Source organism: Caretta caretta, chromosome 10, assembly GCF_965140235.1.
Source record: "Caretta caretta isolate rCarCar2 chromosome 10, rCarCar1.hap1, whole genome shotgun sequence".
Classification (NCBI taxonomy): Eukaryota; Metazoa; Chordata; order Testudines; family Cheloniidae; genus Caretta; species Caretta caretta.
Genome location: NC_134215.1, coordinates 19,841,940 through 19,855,398, shown reverse-complemented (window position 1 = coordinate 19,855,398; position 13,459 = coordinate 19,841,940). Strand labels below are relative to the sequence as shown.

Sequence of the window (13,459 nt, the reverse complement as noted above, 5' to 3'; positions counted from 1 at the left end):
CTGTTCCCTTGATTCCGAACACCCACTGCTAACTTTTGTTCCTGTGTAACGCATACCGTGTTTGGTCTCCTCCTGTGGGGCTGTTGCCTTGTAAAAGTCTCATCACATCTCAACTCTGTTCTCTCTTGGCAGCATATAAATTTCACTACAGCCACTTCTGTTTGTTGCTTGGAACCTGTGCCAAGACCTGTTTGCTCCATGGAGGAAGAGACAATCCTATATGTGCTACTAAAAAGGCCCAACCTTGTTGTAAAGCCATTAATGCTAACTTCTTTGGAGGGGGGAAGGTTCTCCATTTCTAGGGGGGATTTTTCCAATTGGTGTGCATTTTGATGGGGCTGGGAGCTCCGAATAACCCCCCTTTCTCTGCGGAGCAGAGGGAACCATGTTTTGAGGCAGACGAGTCACCATATCAAGAGAAGTGCAGGATCTAGAGGATGAGTTGCCACGTGAACCAGGAGTGTCTGTCAGTACTGTGCAGTGATAAGACAAACCAAAAACTGAATAAAACAAAAGTTAATATCTTAGAAGTTGGGATCCAAACCTACAAGAAAAACTCAATAAAAAGACCAGTAGATGTTTCTGCACTGGCTGCTCCAAGAGTGAGACAACCCACGCAGAAGTAACGTTTACAGTATAACCTTTTGTTTTGAATTTGCTTCTCCCAAATTCACCGCACCTGTGGAGTGTAGTAATAATTATTAATAAAAAATATCCAGCTCCATGCTGCCCTGTCAAACCCCTTTTCATCTTGCTGCTTAACTCCTTGACTTCTCACACACACAACTGCAGCAGAACATGGTGGCATCTTCTGCAGAGCTGGGATTGCGACACAACATGTGTGGGGCAGCCCTTGACGCATCTTGTTCTATGTACCATTCATGAATTCTGCTGCATTCAAGTATCCTCCTTAGCTTACACACTCTCATTATAGCATGTTAGTTGCTCTTATCTGTGTTCCACAACCTCAAAGCAATATTACACACCATAACCTATAAAGTCCTATCATCATATTGCTTGCACCCTGGGTGCAAACTACTGTTTGTTCACTGCTTTAACAGCTGAGATCAAATGGGGGTGCTCCTGATTTGAAAGTGGGAGCAGGAGTCTTATCCTCTGGAACTGGCTTCGCGTGCAGCTCCAAGGAGCTTGCATCAGTTCTTTGGGGCACATTTAAGATATTTGCTAGAAGGGATTGACGGGGTAATGTGCCAGGTGGGAGGCTTTCAGGTTGTGTTCTAAACATCGCTTGTTGGCGTGGAACAATCTGTTTAGTGCAAGCTCTTGGAACATATTTCTAACTAATTTCATAGAATTTAAAGCCACAAAGGACCAGCAGTTCATCTACTCTGACTTCTTGTAATATCACAAACTACCCATGCTAGCTGTCCATTCACCTTTAGGATTCCTACCAAACCATCTCCAATGCATCTGTGAAATTTGTAGTTTCACATGCAGTTGATTTAAAAGAAAAAAATGAAAGGAATGCAGTACGTGTTCTATGAACTAAGTACCAATGGCCTATTAAATGCAAGTTTGTAGTAAGAAAACTATCTACCTTTCAGATGCACAGCGATATGTAAATATATAGGAATAATGTGAGATAGGGTCATGTTAATGCAGGCCTTTGCTCTGGCTATTTTTAGAGTTCTTGTTAACTACTAACAAGTAAACTGCAGATGAAAGCTTGAAATAAGACTAACTCTGAAAAACAATCCTTCCGGATCTTGTCTGCACACACATCCAAAAGCATTTTGCATGTAGTGGATGGCAATTACTTTTCATTATGATGGCTTTGTGGCTTAAGTGATTCAGAAAAAATGTGGGTAAGTTAGTTTTGTTTGTATTTAGTGTGACCAAATCATGGAATTAATTTTTCAAGTTACTTCAGGCTTTCAACGTGGGTTAAGAGTCTGACAAAGTCCTGTTACAGTTTTTTTTTGTACTGAATCCTTGTTACTGTATCAGAATAACATGCATTGCTAATAGAAATCTTACACATAGTGAGGGTTGACTTTTACTTCATCTGTTCTGTATAAAGCTCATTCTAATCCATATTTCAAAGTTACTTAAAGGTGGAATGACTTGCCCTGTTTTCCTTTGTATGTAATCCTTTTGTGTACTTTTGAGTAGAGAAAGCAAAGCAGTCTACACTGCCCTGTGGTCTGTACTATAGGGGTGTGAATAGAAGTGTGCGCCCAAGTGCTATGCTGTAACTGTGGGAGTGAACTAAAAGGTTCCTAGTTCAGTGTCCTCTTCAGACAGAATTACATTTATGTGAACCTTTTAGTCTGTGCCCTCAGCATCCACATGAGGAAGTTACTTGGGTTTGCAGTGCAATTCATGCCCCCATAGTCCAAACTACAGGGTAGTGTAGACATAGCCTTAGATTGTAAGCTTCTGCCATGGGACGAAGTGCATTGGGACAGAAGGGGAGTCTGTGCAAGGCACAGGGGAGTCCGCAGCTCTTGTGGCTGCTCCCATGGTGCTGGCTCCCACTGGTCTTGCACACCTTCCAACTATGCCATACATGTTCTCCTTCGAAGGTGTCTCATAGTGAAATGTTTCCTGCTTTTGGGTGGACACCTTCCTATGGCATTTGCCCATTAGATTGGCTTTTACTACTTTCATGTTTCAGTGGCCTGTCAACATGGGACAATGTAAAAAATGAAAGGCCATGCTCTTGTACCCACTGGCCTAACTGGGTTGGGGGGAATGTAGTTGTTCAGTGCTAGTAGGATGCCAGCCACTACCATTTTAAGAGTCACTGAAGTCATTTTGGCTGATCCTTGCCCTAAGAGGTTAGAATCGGGGTTAATAGATGACATCAAGACCTGTTTTCTGTACTTCCTAAAATACATGCAAATATTTTGTGTATGCCTTCAGAGTGGTCCTGGCTGCTCTGAGGGGATGTTCCATATAGAACTGGGGTGGAACATTCCCTTTCCACACAGAAGTATAAACAAACTTGGGCTCTGATGGGCCAGTGGTGAAAGCTAATTCCAGAGACCCATGAATACCTTCGTCCCCCCATTGCGGTGAGAACACCCAGCCCCCATTCCAGGAACTGTTGGCAAGTGGGTGTCTGCAGATCTCTATTCTCAGGATGGAGTGATGAGAAAAGAGGTAGTCTCCAGTTCAGCTTTGAAGTGATCCTCTTCTTTGTTTAGTTCCCTTGACCAAACAGCAGCCCAGGCGAAGTGGATTACTGCGGAGCAGAAGCAGCAAGCTGATGAAGCAGAGATTCCCCAGAAAAGCCAAAGGGTTCAGTTGGGTCTGTTTTCACTTCTGCAGATCCTGTGTAAAGTATTCAGTGCTCAGTACCTGAAGACCTCACTCTTCATGGCCCTATACAATGTGCTCTTGTTTTGCAGTCTGTATTTGAGGATGTAATTCATGCAGGTCAGTAGGCCACAAAAGAAATTCTGTTTTAAGAAAAAGGAAGTAAAAAGGTTTTACTGTGAGACTGAGTCAAGTTCTCAAGCTTGGAGACGCTGATCCCACTTCTTTTTTGTGCGGGTGAGTGTCAGGTTACAAGGAGCCAATTCCTACCCTGTGAGGAATTGGGGCCATATCTGTACAATTGATGAAAGCTGATTGATATTGTGAAATTGTATTATGAAAAAAAGTTGAGGTATGAATCTGTGTGTGTCTCTCTCTCTCTCTCAAAATGTGGATTCATATAGAATGTATGTGGATCCACCATTGTTGATAGGACCTGTAGCATGTATACCCCAGATAAATACCACCCCAAAAATTTTACATAAAAACTCAGTATCTTCTCCAGACTATATTGAGCATAGTGCTTTATGAGCGCAACTCGTATTTTCTTATGGTTGGATCGTTCTTCATAAAAGTCATCTCCCAGGTATAGAACATGAGTCAATTAATCCCTGGAAGAATTTCATTGGTTAGGTTGATTATGGTATTCTTTGGTCTCACCTGTCATTCCTGTCAGAAAACCTCATATTTCAGAAATAAGCTGAACAGGTTGAATTCTAATTGCAGATCAATACTTGGACAGCTCTGCTAAGCTTAATGCAGCCATTTAGCACAGGATTTAAATGGTCCTATAACTGAGATTGGAATTAATCCTCATTCTCTCTGAGTAGTAACCTAGAGCCAGTAGAAACCCACAGCCAGCTGAAAGATCAACCTCTATTTTAAACCCCCTACCTAGCAGCCCCTAAAAATTCAATTCCCCTGGAGGCAGGATGAACATATCTGCACGCAAATCAGGCCACTACCAATAGAGTCAGCATCTTGAAAAAAGACATTATTGTCCTCACCTGCTGGAGCATCTGTATTGCCACAGCTCTGATCAGAAGCCTGGACCAAGAAGGCACCACAAGAGTTCATCAGTTTCTGCACATCGGAGGAGATCGGATTTATAGTCTCCGCAGAAGGTGAAGTCTGTCTTGCTGCTTTTATAATGACCAAGGACTGCAGGAAAATAACTTGAGGTAAAGTTTAAAAAACAAAGCAGCAACCCTAAATGCATTCTTCATACCTCAGTCTAATGCTTTTTGTGCACAGGCTACATAGCTATCCAGTGGATAACCATGAGTCCTTCATTACCCTGAAGTATGAAGGAAGTGTCAGCTAGCTATGCCTCTGCCAGTTGTTCCTCCCTGACCCCCTTTATGCACTTCATTAACCAGACCAAGAGCACAGTGGGCTAAGAGGGCAAAGGCCAAGCTATTACCTCCTGCTGCTGAATTTCTTTCTTTGTGAACACCTTGCTCTCGCGGTGTTTGGAGTGCACGTCTATAGCATGTATATTAGATACAGAGACAACCTTAGTTACCCTATTGTTTGAGTCCCTCATGCACTTCGGTGCTGTTCACTAAAAGTTTTGTACATGGACGGTGGGTGCTCGCAATGCTACGAGTCCCTGTTTCTTTTTATTTTTTTGGTTTCTATAATGTAACCTGCTGGCACAATTTTTTTCCCTCCTCAAGTCATTTGTCTCCCTGAAGTGTCTGGCTGAATTTTTCTTGCAAGATGAATTATTACTGGATGTGGTGGATAAAGGCTTTGATGTGGACAGCGGTCATCAGAGTTAAATAGGAGGGAAGCTGCTCTGTTTAACTGATCTCAATAGCCCCAGTCCAGCAAAGCACTTACGCTCCTGCTTAACTTTAAACCTAACGACTTCGAGCACGTGAGTAGTTCTACTGAACGTAAGCACATGCTTTGGCGCTTTGTATCCAAATCTTTGAAAACCGTTTCAGCAGCCAAAAGATTTGGGGACAAATATCTGAGGAAACAACTGGATGGCACAAAAGGGTGTCTGAAATCCGTGCAGTTGACATGGACGGATGTGGGATCTTTCAAAAGACACCTTAAAACTGGGGTGATGTCTACTTTTGCATGACTGTAGGATTTTTTGAAAGAATATGCTTTCAGCCTAGTGCCCTCATTAAAAACAAACCAACTTTCCCTGCCTTGGTTTTGAGCTGATGTTCTGCTGGGCTGCCCTCGTTCACCCCAAATCTGGTCGTATGCTTACTTAGTGCCCAGTCTGGTTTCCACCTGGCAATCAATAGGCATTTTTACTTTGAGGTAATAGTTTGTAAGGTACTTTGGGATCCTGTGGGGGTAAAAGACGTATATTAATGTAAAAGCCTGTTACTGTAAAAACCCTGTTCTCCATGCTGTGCTTTTATTTTCACCTTTGACTGTTTCCATTTGAACAGGTGAGTGCTATAGAAGATGGGACATTCTCTTGGTCTTTGTTGGATTCTCCGTGTCTCAGAAGGTACTTCCGTGCTGTCACTTAAGGGGAGATCTCTCCATTAGTTACAGGCAAAGAGCAGCTACTAGCAATCATGGAAGTTATGCACCTACATATAAATGATTTTCAGCCCAGCCGATGGTCAGGCAGAAGTCAGACTTCCTTGGTAAGATTAACAATAATAACTAGGACCCTACAAAATTCCCAGGCCATTTTGGTCAATTTCATGGTCACAGGATTTTTAAAATGATACATGTCACTATTTTGGATATTTAAATCTGAAATTTCATGGGTGTTGTAATTGTAGGGGTCCTGACCCAAAAAGGAGTTGTGGGGGATCACAAGTTTACTGTAGGGTGGGGGGGTTGTGGTACTGCTATCCTTCTGTGCTGCTGCTGGCAGGGCCCTATCTTCAGAGCTGGGCCCCCGGACAACAGCCACCGCTTTCCAGTCACCCAGCTCTGAAGGCAGTGCAGAAGTAAGGGTGGCAATACTGTGACCCTCCCCCGCAAAATAACCTTGCGACCCTCCCCCCTCCACTGCAACTTCCTTTTGGGTCAGGACCCCCAATTTGAGAAATGCTAGTTTCCCCCCATGAAATCTGTATAGTCCAGTAACTCCTTGCTTAACGTTGTAGTTATGTTCCTGAAAAATGCGACTTTAAGCGAAACGATGTTAAGCAAATCCAATTTCTCCATAAGAATTAATGTAAATGGGGGGGTTAAGTTCCAGGGAAATTTTTTTCACCAGACACAGACACACACGCTTTTAAACAAACCATGTAATACTGTGCACAGCAATGATGATTGTGAAGCTTGGTTGAGGTGGTGGAGTCAGAGGGTGGGATATTTCCCAGGGAATGCCTTGCTGCTAAATGATGAACTAGCACTCGTCTGAGCCCTCAAGGGTTAAAACATCGTTGTTAATGTAGCCTCGCTCTACGATGCAGCACGAATGGAGGGAGGGGAGACAGCATGGCAGACAGAGACACACCCTGTATGTGAGAGAGAGAGAGATGCGCATTGCTCCTTTAAGTATGCTGACCCCACTCTTAAGTACATTTCCTTTTTAAGTAGATCAGCGATCTCCCTCTGTCCTGAGTCCTGTCCTGTGTCCACCCTGCTCTATGGAGATGGGGTAAGCAGAGTGCAGGAGTAGGGGGGAGGGAGACACCCTGACATTAGGCCCTCCCCACCCCAACCCACACACACCCACATGCAGCAAGCAGGAGGCTCCCGGGAACAGCTCCAAGGCAGAGGGCAGGAGCAGCACACGGCAGTGTGGGGAAGGACAGCTAAACTGCCAGCAATTGATAGCCTGCTGGGCAGCTGCTGCACAAGGAACTTAGGGGGCTGCTGGTCCACCCTGGTTCCAAGCCCCCCCAGATAGCTCCACTGGGCTGCTCTTTCTGCAAGCAGTGGACAATACAGGCGGCTGCCAAATGTTATAAGGGAGCATTGCGCAACTTTAAACGAGCATGTTCCCTAATTGATCAGCAACATAATGAAACAACGTTAACCGGGACAACTTGAAGTGAGGAGTTACTGTGTAGGGTTAAAGCAGACAAAAGACCAGATTTTATGGGGGGAGACCAGATTTCACCATCCGTGACGCGTTTTTCATGGCTGTGAATTTGGTAGGGCCCTAATAACTGACCGCAGCCTCTCTTCCAAACCACTCTGCCTCACTTTTACTAGCACTAGAGAAGAGAAAGGGGTCTGATTCAGGAGACAGGTAAAAGAATAATAAACTGAGTGCAGGCTGAAGGGACCTGGGCTGCTGCTGCTAAGTCAAATTAAATCTTCCTTGAATATCATCTGTTTTCTTAGTAGTAATAATAATAGCAAGTTCTTAGTGCCTTTTACATATCGGTGGATCTCAAAATGCTTTACAAAGGTCAGTATTTTACAGATGAGGAAACTGATGTACTGGGAGGTGAAAGATTTGCTCAGGCCGGGGCAGAGCCAGGAATATAAACCAGGTTTCCTGAATCCTAATCCAGTATTTTAGCAAGTAGGCAAACCTGCCTCCAATTTAACTGGGTATGGCTAGCTTGCTACAAAACCCTAAAACACAAAGTGGAATTTTTCCTCCCAGGTGTAGAAATATTTTATTGTTTAATGGAAAATGTTGCTTGGAAATTGTTAGCATTTGTTGAGTGGCATGTATTTTATGAAAGAATTTGAACCTATGGTTTTGACAAATTGTTGGGCTAGATTATTTCTTGACACCACTCCTCTGCCAGTGGGGGGGAAAAGGGACTAAATTTCAGTTGAAATGCAATGTCAGTAACTATGCACTGTATCAGTCTTACAAATAAAGAGTTTGACAAAGCCACCAAAATTAATTTTCTTAGTCTTGTAACAAAAAGTATAATCCTATCTTCTTACTAGAATCTACATATTCATGAATATACTTCCCTGAATTTCCTGTTTCAATATACTCCTTGTTGCTGTATTTTTGATTGAAGAGACTATACCTATTTCATTCTTGCTAGAAGTGAGAATAATATATCATCTTAATTTCTTCACTGGGATTAAAGAAAATGACCCTGAAAAGCTACTTTGTAATCAGAGGAAATGTAACAATTCAGCCATATCTCCAGAGCAATAAATATTCAGTACAATAGTTCAAGCTGAAATGGTAAATGGAGGTTGTGCTCACAAAGTATAGTGATAGTAACGCTGCAAGGATCTGAAAGAGTTTTATTAACTTGTAAGGAAGATAATTAGTCTAAAATGTCATTGTTTAAGTGTTAAGCAAAAATAAGCAATGCATGGAATCCAGATTTGTGTGCTCCTGTTAATTAGGCTGTTCTGGGGTTCAGCACAGGAATACACTTTACTTAACCTTTTTATTTCTTTTAAATGTTCCATTTGGTAATTCCTGCGTCACTGAAGCTGTTCTAGTTAGTGCACAGCACAGAAATCTGTTCTGAAGCTGGAAAACAAAACTGAAAAAAGAATAACTCAATCTCTAGGTCTCTCTCTGGTATTTGCCTGAGACATCTTTCTTAGGAAAAGGACATGAACATCACCCAACAACCCTGTCCTCTTAAACTTTCCTTCCTGCTTTTTCACCCAACCTTCAAGCCATAATAAAATTTCAGTAGTACATAAACTGCTTTATACACTTGGTTTAACTTTTGTATGCAATAGATTTAAGTTCCTTATTTATGCCTAGGTAGTGGCGGGGGAGGGGGGGTTTGTTCACATTATCAGTAGGGTTATAAAATCAGGCACTTGTATTTATTTTAAAAATGGTGTTTCATCACCATGATCAACCCCTTCTCCAGAGTCCCTTCTTTTTCAACCTTTCTTTTCCTAGACTCTTGAGACCTAGTAGTATTTGGTCCTGCTGCATTCGCCAAACCAGTTAGAATATCTGTTCTGCTTTCAAAAGCCTGGTCGCCTCTGAGAGTCACTGGGCTACAAACCTGCACAGATTAAAAAATTACACAGTTGTGAAAGATTCGTTTTTATTTCATATGGGAGAGTGTTAGGTGAGCAGCTTACGGACATTTTTAAAATGACTAACATTCATTAAAATCTGCATGGGATTGAAAACACTTGTGTCGTCATTTGTTACCAATAAAAATGCTATTCATTGTCCATTAGAACATTACCTGTCTAGTATGATTTTTTTGGCATTCCTAGAAATATCCACAGCACTCCCACAAATGTTGCAATGTGTATTTTACCATTATTTATATTCTAAACAGAGCCGATTGGAAAGCTCAGTTATTTTGCCATAAATGCGTAAGATGTGAGTCCATATTTTTTATGCCTACTCTAGAATTCTAACGGGCTCATCTGATTAATTGGACATAACTGAGTTTTTGGTATTTCATTTTGAAAACTAAGCCAATTAATTTGGAGCTGCATAAAACATTATACAGCATTCATTGCTCCCTCGAGAGAGTGACGACAAACTTGGTAACTAACATTCAGTTGCAACCATAATTTAATATGCTCCAATGACTGAACGTGAAAACAGGACTCTTTCTCCATAGCCACCATCTCAGCTATAGCCTGTGATATACACTGGCATAGATGTATTATTTTCCAAATACACCAAGGCAGTTTCCCTTCACATATCCAGTGTAGTTTGGGGCTCAGTTTCAAATAAGATTTGGTTACATATCAGGCATTTTCTAGCCAAACCGATGTAGCTGAATTAAGAACAGATCTGTTCTCTCAGATGATGCTGGTAGTATGGTGTCTTCCTTGGGTGACAATCAGACAAGGCCTGATTCTTCAACCAGTCTGTAGAACAGTCCCTTCTGAGCTATTAATTTCTCTGGAGAATCAAATTCAGCAACCTGACCGTTTTCCAAGACACAAATCCTGTGAATATTAAAAAAGCAATGTAAGCACTAGGATACACAACAGTCACACTGAACTCAAACAATATCTAAGCTACCATTATTCGAGCATGCCTCAGTTCCACCCCTATACCCCCCAGGGTTATTTCTTGGAACCATTGGTAGGATAGTGGGCTTCCGAAGAGAGCTACTCATGATGGGATACTCCCTTGGAGAGACTAGGAATGGAGTAAATCTGGACTTTAATTCTTTGGTTTAACTCCAAACCACCGAGTTGTAACCAAGCAGGGGAGAGGAGCTCCAGTGAGGAGACATTCAGCAGTTATGATTTATCTGTGAGTGGGCAAAAAAGGGCTATGTAGAGCACAAAATGGACACGGATCTCACTTTCCCTCTGATTAACCCGTGGTTAATGGCAAGAAGGCCCATCCTAAGCAGAGCCTTGAATGAGGTAAACAAAAAATAGACAGAAATGAGACCTAAGTGGCTCCAAGGAGATGTCACTCTCTAAAATGCTACGGGTTCTGTCCAGTTTATAAAGCCTGCCTCTGTCTTTCTCTAGCCTTGTGAAAATAAACGTGAACAACTATGCCAGTGAAAGGTTACCTGTCGTAATCTAGAATGGTGTTTATACGGTGAGCTATTGTTAACACAGTCCACTCTTTGAACTGAGTCCTTATGGTCGATTGAATCTGAAGATCAATTTCCAGATCCACCGCTGCAGTGGCCTCATCTAGCACCAGAATTTGGGCTTTCCGCAGGAGTGCCCTGGCCAGACAAACGAGCTGCTTCTGACCAACACTGAAAGCAAGAAGGGCAGGTGGTGAACTAACAGGCTGTTGCTCTTCCTCGGGTTTAATCATAGAAGATTAGGGTTGGAAGAGACTTCAGGAGGTCATCTAGTGCAACCCCCTGTGCAAAGCAATGATGAGTCTGAAAACAGCATAGCAGCTGCTGGCTGCCTTTCTCCAGTGAGGCAGGCGCTGGGAATGTCCGGAGTGCACCTGGTCTGGTTCTGGGGCGAAGACCGAGGGGCCCCATGTGCAACACGTGGTGCTGGTAGCACTGCAGAGAGCAGCATGAAGCGAGCCAAAGAAACGAGGGGATTATTTGTATTGCAGTAGCATCCAGGAGCCCCCGTCCTGGGCCAGGAGCCCACGGTGCTAGGTGTTGTACAAACACGGAACAGACTGCCCTCCACCCCCAAGAGAGTTTACAATCTAAGCAGTTCCACAGTGCTAAGGATTATACTGCTACAGCAAGTTTGCTCTGTGCTGACTATTGCTTTGTTTTACTAAATTAGATTTTTCTGTTTACGTTTATTAACTTAATTTAGGACCTTTTTACTAATTGTGCACCCTCAGACACAATGTGCACTGCCTTTCTCTTTTTGCATTTATGGTACCTCAGGTTTTCCCCTCGCTCAGAGCACTCATGGTTCAATTGATCAGGCAGATCCAATACGAAGTTCTTGAGCTGAATCAGTTCCAAAACTGTCCAAATGGCTTCATCCGAGTGCTGGTTAAAAGGATCGAGGTTCATTCGTAGAGAACCAGCAAACAAAACTGGATCCTGAGTAGAGAGACAGCATAAAAGATTCTTGAAATGATTGTTACAAAACAACATAGCTCCTTAACTTCCTTCCACTGCAGGAATCCCAGGACAAAATGCTACAGCCAGTGTTATGTGGAAGATCTCAGTGTGGTTACAGTGGTTACTTTTACCTTTTAAAAGCAATGAATTTACCTCTCTGTGACCTGTTTAAGCCTTCCTGCATGTCATGGACATAAATGGAAATACCCTACAGAATTGATAAATGCCTTTAGAAATTAACTTCATACCTGGGGGATAATAGTTATTTTGGCTCTAAGATCCTGGAGGCCTATTTGGGCAATATTCACTCCATCAATTAAGATCTTGCCTTCTGCAGCTTCTATTAATCTCAAAAGACCCATGGCAAGAGTTGATTTCCCGGCTCCTGTTCTTCCAGCTATGCCAATCTAAAAAAATACAATGAAGGTTAGAATCAGAATATCAGGGTTAGAAGGGACCTCAGGAGGTCATCTAGTCCAACCCCCTGCTCAAAGCAGGACCAATCCCCAACTAAATCATCCTAGCCAGGGCTTTTTTGTCAAGCCTGACCTTAAAAATTCCTAAGGAAGGAGATTCCACCACCTCCCTAGGTAACGGATTCCAGTGTTTCACCACCCTCCTAGTGAAAAAGTTTTTCCTAATATCCAACCTAAACCTCCCCCACTGCAACTTGAGACCATTACTCCTTGTTCTGTCATCTGCTACCACTGAGAACAGTTTAGATCCATCCTCTTTGGAACCCCCTTTAGGTAGTTGAAAGCAGCTATCAAATCCCCCCTCATTCTTCTCTGCCGCAGACTAAACAATCCCAGTTCCCTCAGCCTCTCCTCATAAGTCATCTGTTCCAGTCCCCTAATCATTTTTGTTGCCCTCCGCTGGACGTCTTCCAATTTTTTTCCACATCCTTTTTGTAGTGTAGAGCCCAAAACTGGACACAGTACTCCCAGATGAGGCCTCACCAATGTCGAATAGAGGGGAACCATCACGTCCCTCGATCTGCTCGCTATGCCCTTACTTATACATCCCAAAATGCCATTGGCCTTCTTGGCAACAACAGCACACTGTTGACTCTCATCCAGCTTCTCGTCCACTGTAACCCCTAGGTCCTTTTCTGCAGAACTGCTGCCAAGCCATTCGGTCCCTAGTCTGTAGCGGTGCATGGGATTCTTCCGTCCTAAGTGCAGGACTCTGCACTTGTCCTTTTTGAACTTCATCAGATTTCTTTTGGCCCAATCCTCTAATTTGTCCCTCTGTATCCTATCCCTACCCTCCAGCATAACTACCTCTCCTCCCAGTTTAGTGTCATCTGCAGACTTGCTGAGGGTGCAATCCACATCATCCTCCAGATCATTAATGAAGATATTGAACTTCGAGGACCGACCCTTGGGGCACTCCATTTGATACTGGCTGCCATCTCAACATGGAGCCATTGATCACTACCCGTTGAGCCCGACAATCTAGCCAGCTTTCTATCCACCTTATAGTCCATTCATCCAGCCCATACTTCTTTAACTTGCTGGCAAGAATACTGTGGGAGACCATGTCAAAAGCTTTGCCAAAGTCAAGGAACAACATGTCCACTGCTTTCCCCTCATCCACAGAGCCAGTTATCTCGACACAGAAGGCAATTAGATTAGTCAGGCATGACTTGCCCTTGGTGAATCCATGCTGACTGTTCCTGATCACTTTCCTCTCCTCTAAGTGCTTCAGAATTGATTCCTTGAGGACCTGCTCCATGATTTTTCCAGGGACTGAGGTGCGGCTGACTGGCCTGCAGTTCCCAGGATGATCCTCCTTCCCTTTTT

General features: G+C 43.2%; 1 protein-coding gene across 2 annotated transcripts in view; it reads right to left on the bottom strand.

Moving 5' to 3' along the window:
• Positions 1–9,198: 9,198 nt before the first annotated feature.
• ABCC6 (ATP binding cassette subfamily C member 6) overlaps positions 9,199–13,459 on the bottom strand; it is a 47,864-nt gene continuing 43,603 nt past the window's right edge. For both annotated transcript variants that reach the window (XM_048865659.2, XM_048865660.2), the window contains 4 exons: positions 11,903–12,061; positions 11,467–11,633; positions 10,668–10,862; positions 9,199–10,083 (listed from right to left, as the gene is read on the bottom strand). In XM_048865659.2, coding sequence (XP_048721616.2) covers positions 9,975–10,083; positions 10,668–10,862; positions 11,467–11,633; positions 11,903–12,061 — 630 coding nt within the window. In that variant the 3' untranslated portion in view covers positions 9,199–9,974. The remainder of the gene's footprint in view (positions 10,084–10,667; positions 10,863–11,466; positions 11,634–11,902; positions 12,062–13,459) is intronic.